Source organism: Nelumbo lutea, chromosome 3, assembly GCF_056320005.1.
Source record: "Nelumbo lutea isolate HS-2025 chromosome 3, American lotus-T2T, whole genome shotgun sequence".
In the NCBI taxonomy this organism is placed as follows: domain Eukaryota; kingdom Viridiplantae; phylum Streptophyta; class Magnoliopsida; order Proteales; family Nelumbonaceae; genus Nelumbo; species Nelumbo lutea.
The window spans coordinates 105,835,483-105,859,025 of NC_142686.1; the positions used below are offsets into that span (position 1 = coordinate 105,835,483).

Sequence of the window (23,543 nt, forward strand, 5' to 3'; positions counted from 1 at the left end):
AAATATTAATTATTATTATTAATTAATTAAATAATTATTAATATTAATTAATTAAAAATTATTTCATTAAAATATAAATAATGAATAATTAAGAATAATATAATATAAAATAATAAAAACTTTACTAAATAATTAATTAATAATTATTACTAGGGTTGATTTTTCCACTATTTTCCCTTTTGCAACCAAACAATGATTTAATGAAACATGAAAAATTTCCACCCATGAAAAAATTGCCTTTTGCAACCAAACAATGATTCAATGAAACATGAAAATTTTCCACCCATGAAAAAATTGCCTTTTGCAACGAAACAATGATTCAATGAAACATGAAAATTTTCCTTTTGGACCTTTCCCATCCCATCCCATCTCATATTTTCACATCCCACCAAAATCGTCTCACAAATCAAGGGGAGCTTAAAATTTGCTCCTAAAAACGTCATTAATACGAAGTCACATCTGCGCCCCACATGCACATCTCAGCGTGTATTAGGATTATCTCCAAAAGTTGTTAGTGAAAAATATTTATGTTCACCGTTGAGATATGCTGTGGGGCGCAGATGTAAATTCCATTGATACCGAGCACCATTTTAATTAGGGAGAAATATGGATAAGCCCATTGCAGAAACCTGAATCGGAGGCCAGCCCATACAGAATCTATAATAACAGTTAAATTCAGCTTTTGAAATTATATGACAGATTCCCACGCCAAGCCAAGGAGGAGAAAATGCAATGACCGTGGGCCTTAGTAGGGTCATTTTAGTCTTTGCAACTTAAGATTAAATTTCAAAATAAAAATTTAAATAAGTGTTATTATGACATGGAGTCGAAAGCATGATGCTTAGTTGGCGTGGGAATCTATCCTATAACTCACCAACCCCAAATGAAGTCAACAGATAAACTCATTCAATTTCAAAATCCTTGTTCGTCTATTTTCGTGAAAAGAATATTGAGGTGAATTACTCTTATACCCCACACCCACGATGACTTGTCATGCTCAAGCGAACGCGGCCTCAAACTCGCACTCGCTTAAGATTGCCATTCCGCACTTGACCCGCTTTTTGTTATTCAGAGGAGAGAGAGAGATTCTCTTGGAACATCTGAACATGGAGTTGGAGCAGTGGAAGTGGACACGGAGCTCGGTCCCTGATGATATTGCCCTGGAGATCGCATCATTCCTCCAAGTACTCTCTCTCTCTCTCTCTCTCTCTCTCTCAATTACTGCGAATTTGCAGGGTTTTCATGTTCGCTTCTTATTCGTATTTATTCTTTTCTTGTGATATGTGGGAAGAGAAGGTCACTGATGTCTGCGCCCTGGGTAGTTGTTCCCGGTTTTGGAGGGAATTGTGTGCGTCGGATTGCCTATGGCTTTCTTTGTCCAGACAGAGATGGCCTTCTTCGGATTTCTCATCCCAACCCCCTGTTTTGGAAGTCGCCGACGGGCAGCCTGAAAAGGTTTTGGTGGATCAGTCCTCTTCTACCAAGGTCGTTACTGAAATTGTTATTGCTGTTCTTATCGCATTCTTTACAATTGTTTTTTTCCCTTCTATTATATGAAGACTTATAATAGAGTTCATACCTGATTTCTCCATAGTTTTGCTCTTTTCTTCTTGAGTTATTGGTCTGTTTTCTGGCGATACCCGACAACAACTTGCATAAGCACTTTGGAGCTTTAATTTTTAGGTAATGAATGGGTGGGTGAGGGGAAAGGGGAGAATCCGTTGAAGTATGCCTGAAAGTTGACAGATTTTTAATTGAGGACGTAATAAAAAAAGAAATATTTTCATAGTTTCGTTTCTTCATTCATAAAGATAGGCAGAATCCTCCTAGACACTTTGAACGGGGCAAGAATTTATTCATTTATAAATATTGGTAAAACCCAACACCTTGAAATTTTGAAAATGAGTTCTTTAAGGTGATTTAGGCGTCGAGCTTTAAACGTTAAGAAAACAACATACCGATCTCCTGAAATGCTTCTTATTTCTCCTTCGAGGCCCATGTTACCAAAATCAGCTAGAATCAAGGCGGATCACATGTGCTACAACCAATTTCTTGTTACCTTTCAATAAAACATAAGCACGTTAGCAATCCAACGAATGAAACAATATATTACCTGGTGTTTTGAATTTAAAACAAATGGTATCATGCCAGTGTTTTATTGGGCGATCGCAAAATTTGCACACATATGAGCTCAAATCAGGGACACAGAGTCGGATTAGAAGATAAAGAAAAGGAAAAAAAAGTTAATGGATGAAATTTGTTGCTAACCTGTGATTAAATTTGTTGCTCTTTGGATGCATGTTATATTAGGCTTCTAATTTATCTTATCTTGATCTGATAAACTCTGTTTGCAGACTGCAGATAGATGCCAAATTTAATTTGTAAATTGGGTTTTACTGTTGTAGGGATGGAGGGGCTTCTATATAAAGCGGCATAATGAGATGGCTGGTAAAGCTACTGCCATTGTTAACTTTGTCGAGTTATGCTCCCCATCTAAATCAATCGAGGTTGCAGACTATCTAAAAGCCATTGAAAACCTTTGTTTGATGAAGATGGAGTTTGAGGATGTTCAAATGTTCTTGTTCACAAAGCAGAACGTGCTTCTTAACCTGATTGGTTTGCACTATTCCATATTTTGGCTCCAAATTGAGGTAATGTTAATGGGCATAACCCCAGCTATCGTTTACCATTTGACACTGCTGATAGCTTCATTTTGGGAATGTATCAGTATGTGTAAGAGCTTTGGACCTGTGACCTGTGTGTGTGATGAAGGGGAAGCTGATCATAGAAATGAATGACTACAATGGAAACTTGTTAAATTGTTAATTTCTCTCAACTAGCATTTCAGCATCATCATTGTTCTCTGATACATATTCTGGGTGCAATTTTAGATATTAGAATCTGGGATCAGTACCCCAAGTAGTGCACTGAATAGACTTTAGAACTTGATTTTTCTTATCACTGTGTCAGTGGTGTGGGCCTTGGGGCTTTTAGGTTGGACAGACAATAGGGAACATGCATTCCACCTTATGAAGTCATCCCTTGGGCCTATTCTCCATTTTTCAACCTTATGAAAACATCTCTTGGCTCTTTCATCCAATATTAAAACCTTTAACTCTGGCATTTCTTTCAAAGAGTTGCAGGCTTCAGCCACATTTGGAGGGGTTGGTGATAAACACAAGATGAATTTGACTAGGGAGTGACCTAACATTGAATAAGCATGCAGATGTTATAGAGAGAGAACGATGTGTTCTTTCTGAGGGATATCTATTTGTGGCATTCAATATCTTTCTTTCTTAATGGTTTCTTTCGTTATCTATCATAAGAAAAAGTAGATAGTGTTAGATGGTTAGCTTTCAATATTAAACACTATAAATAAATACAGTGAATTTTAATTGTAATTACATGTAATATCCCTGGTTCTGATAGTTTCTTTCAGAATAGACACCATGTATTAAAAGAAAAAAGCATGCCCAAAACAAGAAAGTTATCCGGTTGGTGTAGTTTATTGCCACCATATTTTGCCTGCCTTGGCCACTCAGCTCAGTCCCTTCATCTCTTTCAAGATGTTGAAGAGTTGAGAGATCCATCACATGGACGCCCAAAGATTGTGGAATAAGGGGCGAATTTCAAAAAATTTTCTCCCCCTTCAACTGGGAATCACATTCCCTATTTAGAAAATTATATTTTCAAGGATAAATCTTGAACCTTAAACTGAACCAGATCTGAACCAAAAGGAATGTGAGAGAATGATACCTGATACGGAGAAACAATATCTCCCAACGAAGGTGTTCACGCCCAAGAAAGGATCCAAAGACTGCTCCCACTGAAGATGGCGCAGTGCAGGATGGAGCAGAATCAGCAGTGTTCTTCCCCAAGAACTCTGTCCTTCGCAAGAAACAGCAGGATAGAACGTGAGCACAGCTTCTTTTTCAATCATTTCTCAAAGAATTGATGTCAAGATCCAATCTTGACTTCTCCCACAGTTGGAGATCGAACTGGCAAACAGGGCGGCAAGAGAGTATTCACAGGGTGCAGAATTCTCTCTTCTTGATTTTAGCACTAAAGAGGATCTGATGTGTTTCTTGGTCTCTCTCTCTAGGCTGCCGCCCCCTCCTTCGTTTTGTTAATTTGAAAAGATCAGTTCCTAATCCCATTAGGAGGTGCTTATCCAAATCATATTTGGATCAGCCTTCTCTTCTAATGATAAGGATAAACCCTTATCTTATCTGCAGATTAGATTAACTTTATCCTAATTTTATTAGGAGGTTTCTAGATCTGAATCACATTCAGATCTGGACTCTCTGAGTGGATAGGATTAAGACCCTATCCTTACTGCTAATCCATCTCAGAATTCGCCCCTTTACTTAACTAAATTAATAGCCCAGTTCGAAATGGGCTTTAGGCCCATTAAACTTATGTGCTCACTTAACCTTCCTAACTGCTGTCCAGTTGGGCTTCCTTGTATGGCGTGGGACCCAAGCATTGATCTACACATCAGCCACATGGGTTCGGCCCAGCCTTTGTTACAAGGCCTGGCCGAATACACTGTTAAAGACAGTGCACCCCCTGAAACCCATCAAATGGGCTCTATGGGCCCAACACTTACCCTAAGTGGTCCCTGGGCCAAGCCGCCTTATAACACCCAGGGACTGTGGGCAGATGCAATCAGGTATTATCCTCAATGGTCTTACACTTAACCTCTCAGCCCATAATGATCATACACTGCTCGACAAGAGAGGACCTCTCCCTCGGCTGCAAGGAACGGTGTTGCACTCTCCACTTATATGGATCCCGGGAATTAAAACCCTTTTGCAAACATTTTAGAAACCATAATATATATACTTTTATATCTCATATAAAATATATTTTGCAAAACAAATTTCAACGGTTGAAATCGGCTGCCGGCAGTCTTGGTTTCCAACAGTGATAGTGCATCCCCGATCATTACCTTTGTCCGACAAAGGGGCTGATCCTATCACTATGATCACCCACTCAAATGAATTCTCGAATTGTCCCAACATACCCAGGTTTTGACCCCCGCTAAGGATCTCACTGATTGGTACATCAAAGACAGCCCGATCCGACACCTAGTGCAGTATCATAATCGAGTCTCGGGGTCGGGTGTAACTTTTCAGTTTTGCCCATCAATCTCCAAGGTCCAGGGCAACACTGGAAATCTGGTTCAGTTCAAAGATTCAATTAATCCCACACTGTATATGCCTAGGGTCTCACCCCGGTAGCTGAGACAAGCCACCCCAACCGACTTGGTGGCACCACAGTGTCAGCCTTGTCAGGATAGGTCTCCCCAGACCGACCCACTGGCTGTGAACAATCAAAACTAACACGAGTCTCAATAAGTGTCCAGTTTAAGGATAATACACAGAAACATAACAAGGGAACATGAATAAAATATGTACTTTTATTCATTTACAATAAACTCATAAAGTACATCAATTTTGATTGAACCTAAGGGCATACAAAACTGTCTAACAGATGTTGGATGAAAGATGTGTTTCACAGGAATCTGCAAACTTAACAATATCATGATATCAATCTAGAAAGCTGTTTGAGATATTTTACTGGTCAATTCACATGCAAGTGAACTAAGTAAATTTCAGCTAACTCAGCTCACAAGCCATGGTGTATACACGTCTTATTATATGAGTGTATTGATTGAGAAATTAAAGCTTATTCTGTTGTTTCTGCCTTGGGAGGGGGGGGGGGGTGGAATTCATGAGTGTCAGCTTGATCTTGACACATATGGAGTTCATGACCATTACTTGTTTTGAAATGCTGACTAGCAGGCTGACTCCGTGACGGAGGCCCTCTGTAGATGTGATATAGCAGAGCAGCAAGTGTGCGTGAGATGGTGGAAGCTTGGGAGGTGGTTTTATGGGTTTCGGTTGCGTGATGAGTCGCACTCTCGCACAGTGTTGTTGAGAGATCTTGCAATGGCCAGAGAGGAAGAAGTGTTTGGGGTGCTTAATCGAGGAGCCATTCACGAGGTTTTACGCGTTCAAATCTCAGATGCGGTTCCCTCATGCACCTCTTGGGCGTTCCCAGACATGCAAAGGCAGGGCTAGTGCATACTTGATGCACTATATTTATTTGTATGTATGTAATTTTACTTCTGTATATAATTGTGGTATACGCATGTAGGTTGAAATGTGTATTTTACTTCATTTGACTTATATAAAAAGGATATTTATATATAACATATCTATGCTTTTTAATTCAATGTGAATATGATGTATGCTTGAGCAATAAGAATATTAAACTATTGTTATAGGAAGAGAAATGAATCTCTCTCTCTGTTATGTGTGTGCTTTGATAGTAACTGGTTTTTGGGTATAGTTTTGGGTTTGAATGCTGGATCAATCAGTTATATATTAAATTGTAAAAAAATTACTAAAAAATCGGTTCATGGGAATTGTTCAGGCAGCCAGTTTCGTTTTATCCCAAATCCGGTCCTTGGCCAAAAATCGTTTATCCAGACAGTCAAATCATCAATCCGTTCAACTCGTTCAACAGTTTTGACTATTTTTAATTTTTAATTATTTTTTATTTTTAATTTATTTTGTCAGAATGGGCCATCCGTTCGGATTGCATGGTTGAACTGTTGACCTGGAAACCGGTGGCCATAATGGTTCTGGTTCCAGGTCATTTTTTAAAATATTACCCATTGGGTCCAGACCCAATTATAATGTATTTATTTAAATAATAAAATAAAACTTAAAATTGATAATATAAACTTAATAAAAAACACTAAAACATTTATATGTTAATAAATTAAATATTTTTAACTAATATTATCTATTAAGTTTATCATTTTAAATATGAGGTATGATAAAAATTATAAGATAATTAGGAGTTAATAAAATAATCGGTTTGAACCAGAACCGACCCAATTATTAATCCAAATAAAATCATCAGACCAGAACTGACATAATCGGTTTGGTTCAGTTCAGATAGTTGAGCAGAACTGACCCCCACACTTTATTATCAACAGATAAATAAGACTTAAATAAACGCAGTATATGCGTGAAAGTATGAACCACGTGCAAATGCACGTATACCTTTACTAATTGCATCATATGTGAGATCATAAGGTTAGGGTTCTAGCATATTGATGCTATTGAGCAGCTTGAGCGCACACATGGCATTGCCTAGTGAGATCAAAGAGGAGTTCGGCTTCATGAATGTGAAGCATGTCGTACTGGTGTACCGAGTTGTGGTGGGTCGTATTTGAACCATCTGATGCGATGAAGGTGTGGTACATAGAGATGATTTATGTTTGACTCGATCGTGGCAAAGGTAGCAAGGAAACTCCAGTTGGATCAAGATGAGCTCTTTAAAATATATGATATATGAGTAGAGAAAAAAAAAAGAAATATGAAAAGAAAATTGATGCTAAGTTGGTAGAGGTATGATTTGGTAGTTCTCATATGCATTATGCTTCTTTTCTTTTTTTAATAAAAGTAGATATGCCACACCAATGTCCCACACCTTTTTTTTATTATTTCTGTGGTCTAGATTGTCCAATCTTCTATAATTTTTTTAATTGAATTATTTTGTAATTTTGGTTTTATATAATTTTCTTGTTATTTTTCTACAATATTTTCAACTATTATTATTTTTTATAATCTATGTTATTTTCCACATTTCTTTTATGTTTTTTACACTTTCTGTATTTTCTACAATTTGTGTTATATTTTTTTATATTTTATGTATGTCTCATTTAATGAAATAAAAAATTAATGGCTTGGATGGGTTGGGTTAAGGCGCGTCTGATTGAATGGGTCACTAATGAATTAGTGGGTTAGAGGGGTAGGGTTGAGCTCCCAAACCCGCCCAATTCCCACTCCTACTAGGGGTGCCTTAGTTGTAAGGCCGACTATGTGACATTTTTTTAGTACCCTGGTCCAATAATTCATAATAAGAGAAATATTGAGGTAGATGTTCATCCATGGAATTAGAGTAGGATGAGTAAAATGGAAGGTTGCATATTGATTTTTATGTCATAGGCAAGTATTAGAAATAAAATTTTGGGAGAATGACCAATAACCCTAGTGTCATAATTTTTAGATTTAAAGTACATTTGGGGTAGGTGCTGCCAGGTAAGACATTTTCTAGAGCAACAACTTTTTCTGTTTGGTACCATTGCTCCAAGAAATGTTTTCAGCACAGGTACTTATTATCCAGTGCTACATCACTGCCCTGTTAGCAGCAACGAGTTACAGTTCCAGGAAATGCCAAATTTGGTGTTGCTCCAGGCCATGGCTTCCTGATTTCCAAGGCATGGCTTGGAGCACCGTTTTTTTATGGAAAAACGGTTCCAAACAAATGACCATTTTCTGGAGCACCATTTTTTTTCGATGTGGTGCTATTGCTCTAGGAAACGACAACGATGCCAAACAGCCGCTTAAAAAACATAACCAATAAAATGAATTTGACAAAAATACATATTCTGAGATGAACAAGTGAAGAAACTATAAAGGATATATGAATTAGAAATGGAGTCATTCATGGAAACTTTAGGAGCAACTCTGATAAAGTATATGCTTGGTTCCATTTACATTTATTAAGAAAATATTTATTGATGGTGCCACATAAGCGCTCCATCAGTAAATTCCTCATTAACTGCATTTGTGTGTATCTAAGTTTGCAAAAGCAAACATTGGTTTCTGTGCACCTCTCCCGTTTCAGAAAACTTCATTTTGGAGCTTCTTGAAATTGGTAGGTGTTTATTGGCATTTGACTGATGTGGTGCCTAATGACACCTATATGTCATAAACACCCTCATTAATTACTTTTCTTGGTTTTACAATCACACAAGTACAAAACATTTATTCAATAAACAAAACCAAACACACTCAAAATGAGAAAATTTTGACTAAGATGATTTGATCATGCGCATAGAAGACCATCAACAAAACTTGTAAAAAAAATTGATTTATTACAAGTTCGAGGGACTAGAAGGGCGAGTGAGAATTTGGATTAACTGAACACGATGGCCGTTCAGCAGGCTGTTGAACCAATAATAAAATTTTACACTAATAAATTCATGAGCCCACTATAAAAAATGCATGTCTTATGTATTTTAATATTTTATTACTAAGTTAAAACCTTATCATTAAGCAAAACCGATTGGCGAAATAGGATTAATGTAGACGACTTCATAAAATTCGTGAACTCCCTTATTTGCTCATTAAAATCATTCCACTGTACCCCAAGTGTTTTATAAATGTATCCTAATAATTGTCTATCAATCACATTTTTGATAGATAATGCAATATCGATGCTGAGGACTCAAAATCCAAGGCCAAGGTATGATGCTCTCGTAACATTGTTGGGCTGCAAATCGATTGAATTGAATTCAACATTCTCTGATCCAAAATTGATTCATCATTCAGAAGATTAAAACCAAACATTATTGGTGAGGTTTATATTGAAATTGGGTTGAATTTAAGTACTGAACGGTATTAATAAATTATAAATTTAACAGAAGAATTATTAAAATATCATATTTTATTAACAAAATGAACTAAAACTGATTTGACACTCTACAAATTGATCCCATTTTCATCCATATTCGTCTTGTGTATCCTATGGACGATTGAGGCCTTCAGGGTATTATTTGAAATCAAGGTTTTATATTATGGGTGGAGGAATCAATTCTAAAAGTAAAAGGGTGATAATACATTTCTAAATATGATGACCATAAAAGGAGTAAATTACAGATTATTATCATATACTTTGGGGATACTATCAATTCACCCCTGAACCTTCATTTGAAACACCACAAAGATTTTGAACTTTTATATCTCGATAAAGACTCTCTTTTATTAGCATTCCGTTCAGTTAAATTTGAGAAGGGTTTTCATTTAATTATTTAAACATTTCTAAACTCTCAAACTGTTTTTAACAATTTTCTAAAGGGTAATTTTCTTTAAATACCCTTAAAGTCCAGGAATTTGATTATTAACATCATCGTTATGTGCTAATAAAAAAAAAAGCTAAATATTGAATTTATCATCCACTATTCTTCAAAATTTCAAAATAAAACTCAATTTATGAAAAAATTTGAAGAACTATTATGGGTCCATTAGAGAGTTGCATCGCCCCACCGCCCGTTGCCCCACATAATGTGTGACTGCCACATGTCCAGTCGCACGCGGTGGGGCGTTCCCGTGTGCGGGGCTAATGGGACGGAAGAGCTGTTAGCCCCAAAATGAGCCCAAACCTCCTTTCTCCCATATTCCCGCGCCTTCAACCTCAAATCAACGTTTTAAAAAATGACTCAGAAACGAAACTATTTTGGCCACCATTTTCCGGATTGACGGTCCGATCATCCGATTTGAATGGATGGGCCGTTCTGAAAAATAAATTTAAAAAAAAAATTGGTCAAAAATGTTGAACGAGTCGATGGTTCGACCGCCCGGGTCAACAAAACTAATTGCTTGGACAATTCTCGGGCCAAATGATCCGACCGTCTGAGCAAAGGAGAGTATAACGGGGTTAGACACGATTTGAGGTTGAGGGGCGAGAATGTGGGAGCAAGGTTTTTGAACAGTCATTGGCCCGGATGGTCGGATTGTTTGGCCTGAGAACCATCCAGGCAATGGGTTCCGTTCTACCCCAAACCCAATATTTGGCCAAAAACCGTTGAAAAAGTCAACAACCCGTTGACCTAGGCAATCGAATTGAACGGATGGTCAAGACCTAAAAACTGGTGGCCAAAATGGTTCCGTTTCTGGGTATTTTTTAAAACGTTTTATGGGAAAATGAAAGTTTGGGCTTGATTTGGGGCTAATAGGAAGGTCGTGGGCTCATCCCATTAGCCCCACGGTGTGCGATTGGACATGTGGCAGTCGCACATTGTGTGGGGCGAAGATGCAAACTCTCCATTAGAGAGTTCAACTTCAGTTCAGGCACGTTGTGTCCAGGCAATGATCGCGCATTCAGAGGACGCGCCACGTGTCCTCCAAATCGTGTGAGGGGCTGAAGCGTGCGAGAAGCCTTCAGCCCCGTTGGTTACCACTATCGTTAGCCTGGGTTAAGCAAAATGCGAGTTTTGCTCCTCTCCTCTCCTCTCCTGTGACGAACATCACGCTCTCTCTCCCCTTCCGCCCGGCGACAACTGCACAACCATCACCTCTTGTACTGGAGTCGAACTCAAACGCGAGTTTTGCTCCTCCCCTCTCCTCTCCTGTGACAAACCTCACACTCTTTCTTCCCATCTGCCCGACAGCGACTGCACAACCATCACCACTTGGATTGAAGCCGAACTCAAACACGAGTTTTGCTCCTTTCCTCTCCTCTTCTGTCGCATACGAACCTCACTCTCTCTCTCCCCATCCGCCCGGCGGCGACTACACAAAAAGTGAAGCCAATTTTGGTGGCGACCGAAACTCAAATGCGAGTTTTTCTTCCGCCACGGTTACCATGAACTCATCGAGTTTGGGATCCATTCCGATCTCAATACTACAGCCACCACTCGAATAACTTTCGCGACCGATTTCTTCAAGAAGCAAAGCCAATTTTGGTGGCACTCTGACATGTCAAAATAGGACAAGTACTTAAAATCTCGTTGGGAAATTCAAATGGAGATCAAACGAGTTCATGAGAGGACCGATTACTTTTCGACATTCTATGTAAGCAGACACTAAGTTAGGATAACGAGGGTGATTAGCTATCTGAACTTTAATCAGATCGAACATCTCTGATCCACAGATCTACGCCTCACCCGGTTCGAATTGAAGTAGATTATCGAGCCGACGGTGAAACCTCGGCGGCAGAGTGACATTTCCGACTCCAACAATCTCATTTGAGTACAAAATCATTGGACTGATACTGTACAAATTTTTCATGAAACCATAGAGCGAGACAGAGTAGAGTGCAGAATTAGTTCTCCATTTCTATGAGATTCCGAAGAAGCAAAATGTCCTAATCTCAAAATCCGAAGAACTAACACAAGCGACGACACGAACTTGGAGTCGTCAGCTGACTATAACTCATCTCTTGATTATTTTTCTCGAAGGAATTAAGATGTCTCGGTTATCCTAGGTAGATTATTGATGCTCACAGATCATTACATAATCAAACCGTTCCGAACCTTTGGAGCAATAAAAAGAAAATATGACAGTCACAGTTCTACTGAAATCCTCAAACTTTAGTATTATCCAAATAATACTTCTAGTGAGCCTAGATGAATTGAAACTCCGTCGAGAACTGAACTTTGGGAAGTAGCACGATTAGCAAAATAGAACTCAAGTTCCAAAATCACAAAATCTTTTCTGCAACATGTAAGATGATTCGAAGCCTTCTGAACTAAGGTTGATGATGTTAAAATTTCGTGTAATTTGTTGATGTTAAAATCCTACAAGAATCTTAAAAATTAATGATGTTAAATTACAAAACTAGAAAAACTAAGGTAATTGGAATAAACCCCTCTTTTCAGGGAAGAAGAAGAGATCATACAAAAAAATTTTAAAACTTACTAATGTCAAATTATAAACTAGAAAAAATAAGGTAAGTGGATTAAACCCTAGTTTTCATGGAAGAAGGAGAAGAGATGCAAAGAAGACAATACCTGAGGTTGATTCTGCCACCGGTGATGGTTGTGTGTCGCCGGCAGTGATGGTTGTGCAGTGGCTGATGGGTGGATGGCTTCCATCCAAAATCATTAGGGTTAGTTTTCATGGAAGAAGAAGAGATGCAAAAAATACAATACCTGAGGTTGATCCTACTGTCGGTGATGATTGTTTGTTGCCGGTGGTGATGGTTATGCAGTCGCTGCCAGGCGGATGGGGAGAGAGAGCGTGAGATTCGTCTGCAACAGGATAGGATAGGATAGGAGAGTAGAGGAGCAAAACTCGTGTTTGAGTTAGGCTTTAGTCAAGGCGGTGATGGTTGTGCAGTCGCCACCGAGCGGATGGGGAGAGAAAGAACGTGAGGTTTGTCACAGAGAAGAGAGGAGAGGAGCAAAACTCGCATTTTGTTTAACCCAGAATAACAGTAGTGGTAATTAATGGGGCTGAAGGCTTCTCACACGCTTCAGAGGACACGTGGTGCGTCCTCTGAATGCACGAATGTTGCCTGGGTGCAGTATACTTGGACTGAAGCCGAACTACCATTAGAAGGGTGAAGAAAATGAGTTTGGCTTCAATCAGGGAAAAGCCCATAACCTTGTGTATTTAATTTTATGTGGAGATATTCCCAATACAAGGTTGAAAATTGTTGTTATAACAGTGTGGGCACAGATTTTCCCAGCCGATCTCGAAGAAGATGACTGTAAGGATTACCAATTACATGGCAAGCATCTTCGATGATTCCTCTCCCTTTTGTCGAAGCTGATTCCAACTTCTTTCTCACCATTTCCAACCAAAGCTTACCCGCTCAACCCCAAAAATGGGGTTCAAAATTAATTAAGGATCAACATGATCTCCGCCCACGACTTATGCCATCACCGTTCTATCAAGAAGAACGCCTTCGTTGTCGTCTGGACAGACTCCCAGAACTCGTGCTCCACCAGGATGGACACATGGGGTGGGAGTTGCCCCTCTTGGAATGAGAAGCTCAACCTCCCATTGCCCAAATTTGCCAAGTTTATTACCGTTGAGGTGCAATGCAAGACTCATGGATCCAGAAAGAATCAGAACTGTACGAATCACCAACATTTTGGTTTCGGATTTCATTGGAGATGGTACACCCGCTTTTTACCTCCACTTTCTCAATTTTTGATTTAGGCTATTAGGGTTGTCCACGAACAATGCCGAACCGACCAAATCGGTCCGATCCAAGCTGATTTGGTCGGTCTGGTTGTGGAGAGGGATAAACCGATAATTTGGTTTGGAAACCAAACCGAGTTAATTAGTTTTTGATTTTTTAGTCTTTCCCTAACTAGGTAATCCTTATCCTAGTTTATTCTTTTTAGTTAATTACTTATTTTTAACATTAAAGAACAATAAAACATTAGTTAAATAGGAATTACTTTTGTCTTTAGGATTATTTTCCTTTTATTGAGTAGGAGATTTTACACCAAATATATGGTTGTTCACAAACAATGCCAAACCAACCCAAATCGATCCTTCATGTTTGGGTCAGCTTTGCTTAATGACAGGTCGATTTCGGTTTGCTCTTTAAGTAACCCGACCAAGTTGAATCGGTTGAAAAAAACCTATTAAACTGACCCAACTTAACCCATGAACAACACTAAAGGCTATGCTTGATTTGAAGAAAAAAGTAAGGAAACCTTTACAAACATTGTCTAGGTTTCCTTGCCTTTTCCCTACTTTTTCCTTCAAACCAAAAACAACTTAATTGAGTCCAATGGTAAACATAACAATATCGTCAATTTATCCCTCGAGGCTGTGATACCACAACGGCACAACCTTCGTCCCTCTCCAATGCCACCATTATTTAGAGCAAGACTACTTGAGGCCGCTAAGAAGAGGCCTTGTGGCATTGCTATCAGAATTCCAGGGGCCTACGGCCATGGCTTACAACAAATGAATCGGACATTTCTCGCAAACGAACTTTGGTTTGACAATATCCCTTATCAAAAAACCAGATTCAATCCTTATCCCATCCATCTCCAATTGCAATTAAAAAAAAAAATCCACCAGAAAGAGAGTAGGTCTTCCTGGGATATTTTGGGAACCCAAGTACCTTAAGGGCGTAATTTAGAAATTTTAAAAATATATATTAGTCATGTGATGTAACATGTGAATGGAATGTAACAAATAGACAATTGTTAGAAAACTTAAGGATAATAAGACTATATATAAATAGTAAGGATAGAATTAATCAGTTTACTAAACCACATGGGTTACTTTAAGAGATTTGCCCTTTTTAAAATTGAACATTAAGGTTTTATTTAATATTTTGTTTTTTTGATCAATTAATGCTTTGTTTTTTAATTTGCATTTCTTATAGTTTTAGTTGATATTAATTTCATGTTGTATTTATTGTAATTTTCATTTTTTTTTGCATTTGTATGTTTTATATTTTTTTCTTTTTGCAATTTTTATTTTATAAAAGTTTTTCGAGTGATATTTTGGTAAATTAACATTCTTCTATGGCTGTAACGGAGAAGGGGGTATTTGTTGTAAAATGAAAGTTGGAGGGGCAATTGCCATTACCCCAAACTACAGGTAGCAACCTGTAATTTACAAAAAACACCTTTTCTATTGTTTATAATTTTTCCACCCGCCGTGAATCGTTCTAAAACCCTAGCCTACAAACCACGAAGCCCGTGCTTTAAACCCTAACATACAACAACCCCATTCTTTCGCTTGCTGTCTTCTCTGGTTCATCTGTGAAAGCACCAAGAGAAAGGTGAGTGTTTAGGGTTTCTTTGTTACTTGATATTACATATGCGCGATATCTATCCATCTCCAGACCACTGGCTTATTCTCTAAGCTCGGGTCTCCTTTGGAACTACACTGTACTAGGTCCCCGCAGATTATCTTCCGTCCACCGCATTCGTTTTTTTCCTTCTTTTTTCAAATTGAGTGGTTCAAGACTTCAGAGTTCAGATTGATGGACCTCATAATTGTTATAACTTAAATCCCCATGTCTAGGAACTCTCAAATCCATTGATTACTACATCTCCAACGTTAAAACCCTTGATTCCTATAGCTGAAGCCTCCAACCCCAAGCTTCCATCTTGTGGGTTCTTGTCATTTGTTATGCTCGCCAAATCTCTGGAGTGTTAACTTTGCTTTCGCATATGCTTGTTTTATTTTTATTTTTTCAAATGTTAATACGAGCTATTGAAATGCTGAACTAAGAGTAGATTCTTTACAGAAAACGGTTCATGTTAGTAAATATTGGTAGCTCCGTTCTCTTTGAATTAATATAAGGTGGTTCTGTTGATTTTGTGTGTAGGTGATCGAGGCTAAAAAATGCTTGTCTTGTTCGAAACTCCGGCGGGCTTTGCCCTATTTAAAGTATTAGATGAAGGGAAACTCTCTAAAGTCGAGGTTGTAAACATTTCTCTGATCCTAAGTTGTATATGCTTGTTCATTTTTGAATGGTAAGGTCCATGGATTCCTAACTACGCTGTGCCTGGGTTGCAGGACTTGTGGAAGGAGTTCTCGACATCAGAATCCGCTAGAAAGGTAAACTATTCTGTTTTTACAATGCTCGTCTTATATGTAGCAACTGAGAATTCCTCTTCTTTCCTCTGTTGTGATTAACTGTTTATGGTTCAATTGTCATCAATGAATAGTCATTCTCTATCATAGGTTTTGTGTGTGTGTGTGGGGGGGGGGTATATTTGGCAGGAATGCACCAATGTTAGAAAAGTCCAGACATTAACCCAAAAGTGAAATGCTAAGAGCACTTCTCAGGCAGATAACAGAGAAATTGTAACCTGATCAATGAAAAGGTTAAGCTTTTCTTGCTTTTATCATCTGCCCTTTATTACCACCATCGTTTGCATTCTCCCTCTCTCTTTCATTTTAATGAAAATTTCTCTTTACTATACAAAGACATTGCTTAAATAGAAAATCATCTTACTTGGTTCATCATGTCTTCTGTTCTGCTCCATCCATAATCTTTTAAAGCATGAAAGGGGATCATTTGTATTCATCAACATTTTAGGGATGAATTTTTTTTTTGATAATTGAAAAAACATTTTAGGGATGAATTGTTAGCCTATTAGGGTGCTTAGGGTTCAACTTATATTAAATATCAAAGTTTCTCTTTATATTTTATAATGTGATAAGGAAACATAATGTCTGCACATTTCTTCCAACCAGTTGCACCTTCTATACCTTGGTGCTTTTTTGGATCAATAAATCCCTTTGTGCTTTCCCTAGTAAGGTGCCCTAGGGTTGGGCATTACTGTTATTATCTGGTTAAATGGGCATACAAATATTTTCCTCAGGTAGGGTGCTTAAGGTTTCTTTTTATAAATGAATTACCTCAAACAGTAGAAGTATTTGTCATAAGGGGGACCGGGGGGGTGCATTTCTAAAACTGTAAATCCTATTCTCTCGTGTTTCTTGATTATGTTGCTCCTTACATGTTGAAGATTTGAAGCCCCCACTCACTTTTTAATGCCCAAAGATTCTTAGATGTTTACAGAATGAAATACCGGAAACCTGATGGAATGTTCTTCCCTCTTTAACTGCTTATAATTTAAGTATGTTTTGCTTTGGACTGTATGCACATTGTTAATGCTGATATTGGGTTCCACTTGCTACTATCTGCTTGTATTTCATTCCAACCATCTAACTATATATGTGGTTTCACTTCAACACCAGATGGTGAAGCTGAAAGCTTTCTCCAAATTTGAGAACACATCTGAAGCTTTATCAGCAGCAACATTGCTAATTGATAGCAAGCCCAGCAAGGCTCTTCGCAAGTTCTTGCGTGCACATTGTGATGGAGAAACTTTAGCAGTGGCTGACTCAAAATTTGGGAATGCAATAAAAGAAAAATTGGTATGCTAAATTCTGAACGATATTAACTCTTTGATTTCAAATATGTTTTCAACATCATCATCCAATATCAATTGGGAGCAATGATCTTCTTGCAGAAAATAGAATGTGTACACAATAATACTGTAATGGAGCTGATGAGGGGTGTGAGAAGTCAGTTGACTGAATTAATATCTGGGTTAGCAGTTCAAGATTTGGCTCCAATGAGCTTGGGTTTATCACACAGTTTATCTAGATACAAGCTAAAATTTAGCCCCGATAAGGTAATTTAATATCAAGTGTATCATCTTTTCCCTTCTTTTTAATGCTTTCATGTTCAACTATGAAAAAGCATGCTTCTGATTAAATAATTAAGAATGCTTCATCATATGGCTTAAATACTCTGTACATTTTCACTTCTGCGTTCGGGATAGCAGTCCATTGTTGGACGAGTCCCCATTGTTTTGGGGAATGGACCCCTCTGGTTGTAAAAAGTAGTTCGTACAACAAGGGGTATGTACTAAATAGCAAAGGCTAGCCTACACAAAGGGGGGGGGGTACTTGGCACAATCATGAATCGTCTTTTTATATCATTCAAAAAATAATAAAATTCATGATTGTCTCTGACAGAAAAGATAATTTCTAATTGTCTTATATGCTGCTCTTAGAGGTAACTGATTTAGAATTGCATCAGTTTCTCATCATTTGACTAGGGTGTTTTCTACTAGAAGATGCTCTGGTTGGGCCAATTCATCTTTTTTGATGCACACACACCCCCTTAGGATTGAGGAGAGATGATTTCCTTTCATGCCTTTTTAAATTAATTGTCAACAACTTTATCCCATGTATGCTGTTACATTTCTGTCCACTTGCAAGGACTCAAAAATTTAGTTAGAAGTGTTTGCATGTTGTTTACTTCAATGAGAAAGTTGTAGCTCCAATAACATCACATGCAGTTAACCTTAGTTTTCCTAATACCTTCATATATGCTTATACTAAACTTTTGATATCCAAGAACTTGCAACGTGGAACAATGGGAAAGTTAAAATGCTTTATATCTTATTAATGGAAACAGGAGCTTGTTTTATAATTTCAGTTTTCTTTTTTAAATTTGTACTTGTGTAGTTATTTCCGTTGCTTTGTAACTGATCAGTGGGTTGGCAATAAAATAGTAATATTGAGTTCTCTTGTACTCCCCAGGTGGATACTATGATTATTCAGGCCATTGGTTTGCTGGATGATCTTGACAAGGAGCTAAATACGTATGCAATGCGAGTCCGGGAATGGTATGGCTGGCATTTCCCAGAGCTTGCAAAGATTGTTCAAGACAACATCCATTATGCCAAAGCAGTGAAATTGATGGGCAGTCGTTCAAATGCTGCAAAGCTTGATTTCTCTGAGGTAGAGCTCTGGCCTCTGGTTACTCTTACTTTTCATAATGATAGAAAAAATACATAAAGATTGATACCTTCATGTCATACAGGTAAAACATTTACATGGGTGAATCTTCAGTGGGACCTCACTATTTGGTGGGCCTCACTAGGTGAACTCCTAATTAAAAATCCATCTCCTTGCATTGTCCTTATTATACTTTTAGTTTTAGATTGGCAACAGTTATGACCTGTTTAGGAGTAAAAATATGTAATATTGCATGTTTAGATTTTAGAATGTCTTCTTTCTATAAAGAGAAGATTCTATTTAAAAAATATGGTACCTACAAATGTTCTTCACATGTTATTTTATTTGGTATGGGCAGATACTGCCAGAAGAGGTTGAGACAGAACTTAAAGAGGCAGCAGTGATTTCAATGGGAACAGAAGTTAGTGACTTGGATTTGATGAATATCAAAGACCTATGTGATCAGGTGTTGTCTCTCTCAGAGTATAGAGCTCAACTGTATGATTACTTAAAAAGCAGAATGAATACAATTGCCCCAAATTTGACTGCTCTTGTTGGAGAACTTGTTGGTGCTCGCCTTATTGCACATGGTGGCAGCTTGTTGAATCTTGCAAAGCAGCCTGGAAGCACTGTCCAAATTCTTGGTGCAGAAAAGGCCCTTTTTAGAGCTTTGAAGACAAAGCATGCTACTCCAAAATATGGGCTTATCTTCCATGCATCTTTAATTGGTCAGGCAGCCCCAAAGCTTAAAGGAAAAATTTCTAGATCACTTGCTGCCAAGACTGCATTAGCTATTCGATATGATGCTCTTGGAGATGGCCAAGATAACACCATGGGGCTGGAGAACCGAGCCAAGGTAATATGGATGTACATATTTATATTATGCTTTACCCCTTCTCACCCACCTGGAAGCTCCTTTTTTCATGTTAGCCTTTTTTCTTTTAATTTAGCTTGAAGCTCGGTTGAGGAATCTTGAGGGCAGAGAACTGGGCCGCTCAGCTGGGTCAACTAAAGGCAAACCTAAGATAGAATTCTATGACAAAGATCGGAAGAAAGGTGCAGGGGCATTGATAACTCCTGCTAAGGTGTGGCAATTTTTAGAACTTCCTACTTTGTTTTCATGGTATATTGAGTAATCTGATCATTGACTTGCATTTATATGTAGACTTATAACACCGCAGCCGATTCGGTACTTGGACGAACTGCTGAACCGGTGGCTGAGAAGCTGGAGAAAGAGGAAGCAGTTGAGGGGGCTCCTGTTAAAGGTGATGAAGAGAAGGAGAAGAAGGAGAAGAAGAAAAAGAAGGCTGATGTTGAGGATGCTGATCTAAAAGGTAACAATGAGATTAGTGTGGAACCTGAAGGGGAAGAGACAGAGACTAAAAAGAAGAAGAAGAAGAAAAAGAAGGCTGAAGCTGGAACTGCTGAAACTCAAAATGAGGACGAAGCTGTTGAACCGCAGGTGGAAGAAAAGAAGAAAAAGAAGAGAAAGCATGCAGAAAATGATGAGGAAGAAACTGAGATGCAAAGTAAGAAGAAAGAGAAAAAGAAGAAGAAGAGCGAAGACTGATCCTTGACACAAGCATGAGGCCTGCATCATGGGCACACCAACGATTTTGACTATTTTAGGTACCAGTTTTCCCTCTATTTTGTAAATTTGTTTTTTTATTAAAATCTTTCTTTTAGGTGTGGATCTTTATATTATTCTCAATGTACTTCAACATCTTGCTGTTGCATATGTATATGTAATTGCGAGAAATCGGATTAGGAATTACTCCTATATTTAAGGTAAATTTAAATTCAAATTTGAATTTTAGCGCCTAATTTCAATTCTCTAATTAATTCTATTAATTAATGATCCTCTCTTTCATTAATTTCGTTTTGTTAGTATAAAATCTACAAATATTAACAATAGAAAGACTTCAACCTTTGTCACAAGATTTTAACACCCACAATTTCCCCACTATGCGACTTCAATTTGATTGTTATAATAATGATATGCATTTTTAGTTTTAAGTAAATTTTATCGTGCTTATTAGTAAATATTAAAATTTATGTACTAATAAATATTAAGATAAGTTATATTGGTTATTTGAAAATTGATGTATATACATTTATATGTTAGTTTTTTTTTTTTTTGCTTTTTTCACATTTTAGTTATTTAATCATTTTCAACAATTACTAATTATATTTTGAGATGTCACATTTTATATAAACATTAAATTATGTTTTTTTTTTTACATTTAAATGACTTATTTACAATCATATAAAACTTGTAAGTGTTATTTTTATTTGAATTTCCCATCATATTTATGCGCATTTTGATTTTTCATCTGTATTCATATGTATTTAAAATGTATCCCGATATATTTCTTAAAATTACTTTCTGAAACACCTTGCTTGAACCTTGACAATCGTAATTGTACCTTTGACGAGCGGGCAAGCTGATAAAAAAACTTTTTAACGAGTTGTGTACAAGTGGATCAATAACAAAGCAACAATAGCAGTCAAAACCAGGTTGTTAACGAGTTATGAGTACAGTGCTAAATGCTAAAACAATGCTAGCATTGCACTTAAAGGCTAATCTTTCCTTTTTGGGTGTCAATCTATTAATGTCGGTTTCCCATTCTAATTGCCTATATTCCAACCAAAGAATGCTTTCTCTTCCATTACCAACTGAACGCACACTGGATTCTTCACCCAGATTAAGCACTGGCCTCTAACAAAGGTGCTCAATAATCTCCAGGGGAGTGAGAAACAAAACCAGAAACTTGATAGAAAACCAATTTTGATTTACTATACTACTAGTAACTGTTAGATGGTAACATATTTTGATATCGTTGTGGGAAATGCTTAATGAGCTGCAGCTTGAGCACCTAAACCAGGTTGCTGTCTTTTACCCTATGGCCTTAGTTTGATAGGAAAGCCTACTTTCAAAAACAGGTTCATGCCACAACTGGTTTGGTTATCCTCTAAACCCTATGAGATTAGATCAGTCAACACTAAAGAGCCAAAGAAAAATCCATTATCGCTTACAAATTGGTGAGTTTGTTCTACCCAAAAGAAAAAAAAAAAAAAGAAAAAATCACCCAACACAAACGCCATTCTCGCAAGTGGTGCTACATTTCTTGTCAAATTTCAATGAATCTCATACATGAAGTAGTAGTAGTAGTCTTTTAAAGATAAAATGCAACACAGACTAAGACTGTGGATAAAAATAAGCAAAAATAGTTGCTAATTTCCGCGGTAACAGGAATTTCTGACGGTGATAACTTTGGATCGCCTTGGCTGAGGCATAAGCATGATCGCGATCACGATGCCAATCACAATCACCAGCAGAATTCCCTTAATGTCCATATCCTCATCGTCCGCCATCATTGAGCAACACATTTTCCCCATCGTCACAAGCAAACCTAAATCTATCTCCTGTTTGCAGAGCAATAAGCAAGCAAGCTGTTCTAAAATCTGAAGGGGAATGAATGAAGAACAGTAGATGGGGAAGGAGGGATGCTCAGATGCTGTTTTAAAAAAATTGATGTCGTTGACTTAAAACCTATTTCCTTCTTTTTTAAATTGTATTTAGATAGGCATACAGACGCCTACCAAGCATTAATTTTGGTTAAGATTCCATCGATGTGATTACGTTGAGAGGACGAAGCTTCTATTGGGGAAAATGCCACAGCCTCCATCATAAAATAAAAGGGAATTATTAAGGGCACATGGGTCTTAAGATTTGGTGGACTTAAATAATCAAGATGATGAGTTGATCGATGTCCATGAAAAAAAATTAAGAAATATCTGGGTCCCATAAAACAACTCAGACTTGTAATTTTAGAGAGTCGACACTCGTGACGTGACTCGACTTTGGAAGGGTTTCACTCCCACCTAAAAACAAACAATTGGTGGACGCTGATCGGTGGTTCAAATTTCAACCTCGGAGACTCGGTGGTAGAGTGCTTAAGCTACACTAAAGTAGATTTATCTTTACAATTTTATAGTCTTTAATAAAAAAGGTACACTAACCTATTATAAAACTGTTCACTGATTTCTACTTGTAGCCATGTTTGCTTTTTGGTTAATGTTATTTATCTAGGCACTTGCCTTTTCTTTTTTCCTCTGTACAGGTAAATTTTGTATTGTTATTTTTACCCTTCTGTGTTTAAACTTTAAAGCCTGTTTAATGGGTAATTTTGTTAAGCTAGATTTTAGGGGTGAAAATCGGGCACCCCATTTGAAGAATTTACACTGTACTGGGCTTGAATTTTTAGGCCAGGCCCACTGAAATTTTATCCAACCCGAGCCTATGCAAGTTGCATCCCTACTAGTTTTGGGCTTTTAATATGTTTCCCCTAATGTGGGGAAAGTTACCTATCTAATAGTCAAAGAGAAACTTCAGTTACCATAAGACCCCACCTTTGCTGAAAAATAAAAAAAGAATTAACGAACTCTCCCGTTGCACCCATATTCCCACAATCCCACTAACGTTCAAAGTATTGATATATATTGGCCTGTATCGGCTGATACGTATCATGTCGGGAGCTTCCCGATATACCCCTACAGGGGATGTATCAGGTCAGACCATGGTTCAGAAGGTAGCCGGGACTTAAACTGACTCCTTTGAACCGGTTTAAAAAATAAATAAATAAAACATAAAAAAAAGCACTGGCACAGGCCAATATGCCCTACCAGCATATCGGCCTGTGTTGATACTTT

The 23,543-nt window shown here is 37.7% G+C and overlaps 2 protein-coding genes and 1 long non-coding RNA gene across 4 annotated transcripts; 2 read left to right on the forward strand and 1 right to left on the reverse strand.

Moving 5' to 3' along the window:
* Positions 1-997: 997 nt before the first annotated feature.
* Positions 998-6,301, forward strand: LOC148867378 (uncharacterized). 2 transcript variants are annotated; one of them, XM_088979612.1, is made up of 4 exons: positions 998-1,184; positions 1,297-1,485; positions 2,406-2,651; positions 5,808-6,301. In XM_088979612.1, exons 1-4 carry the CDS (start codon positions 1,107-1,109, stop codon positions 6,084-6,086), a joined length of 792 nt encoding a protein of 263 aa, XP_088835738.1. In that variant the 5' UTR covers positions 998-1,106; the 3' UTR covers positions 6,087-6,301. The 2 variants fall into 2 exon arrangements, with proteins under 2 accessions (XP_088835738.1, XP_088835737.1); XM_088979611.1 differs by having other exon boundaries at positions 1,028-1,485.
* A 6,025-nt stretch (positions 6,302-12,326) lies between these two features.
* On the reverse strand, positions 12,327-12,734 carry LOC148867379 (uncharacterized). The gene is made up of 2 exons (XR_016110301.1): positions 12,596-12,734; positions 12,327-12,382 (listed from the first exon to the last, which is right to left on the reverse strand). It is a non-coding gene; the product is annotated as an uncharacterized LOC148867379 (long non-coding RNA).
* A 1,654-nt stretch (positions 12,735-14,388) lies between these two features.
* On the forward strand, positions 14,389-20,654 carry LOC148867380 (putative nucleolar protein 5-2). The gene is made up of 9 exons (XM_088979613.1): positions 14,389-15,342; positions 15,895-15,989; positions 16,086-16,127; positions 17,277-17,456; positions 17,552-17,716; positions 18,633-18,833; positions 19,189-19,686; positions 19,781-19,915; positions 19,996-20,654. The coding sequence occupies exons 2-9, from the start codon at positions 15,912-15,914 to the stop codon at positions 20,398-20,400; spliced, it is 1,704 nt and encodes a 567-aa protein (XP_088835739.1). The 5' UTR covers positions 14,389-15,342; positions 15,895-15,911; the 3' UTR covers positions 20,401-20,654.
* The last annotated feature ends 2,889 nt before the right edge of the window (positions 20,655-23,543 follow it).

Coding starts and splice junctions, on each gene's coding strand:
- LOC148867380 (XM_088979613.1), top strand. CDS start 15,912: ATGCTTGTCTTGTTCGAAACTCCGGCGGGCTTTGCCCTATTTAAAGTA. Junction 18,834..19,188: donor CAAAGCTTGATTTCTCTGAG/GTAGAGCTCTGG, acceptor TGGTATGGGCAG/ATACTGCCAGAAGAGGTTGA. Junction 19,916..19,995: donor CATTGATAACTCCTGCTAAG/GTGTGGCAATTT, acceptor ATTTATATGTAG/ACTTATAACACCGCAGCCGA.
- LOC148867378 (XM_088979611.1), top strand. CDS start 1,150: ATGATATTGCCCTGGAGATCGCATCATTCCTCCAAGTACTCTCTCTCT. Junction 1,486..2,405: donor ATCAGTCCTCTTCTACCAAG/GTCGTTACTGAA, acceptor TTACTGTTGTAG/GGATGGAGGGGCTTCTATAT. Junction 2,652..5,807: donor TATTTTGGCTCCAAATTGAG/GTAATGTTAATG, acceptor GCTGACTAGCAG/GCTGACTCCGTGACGGAGGC.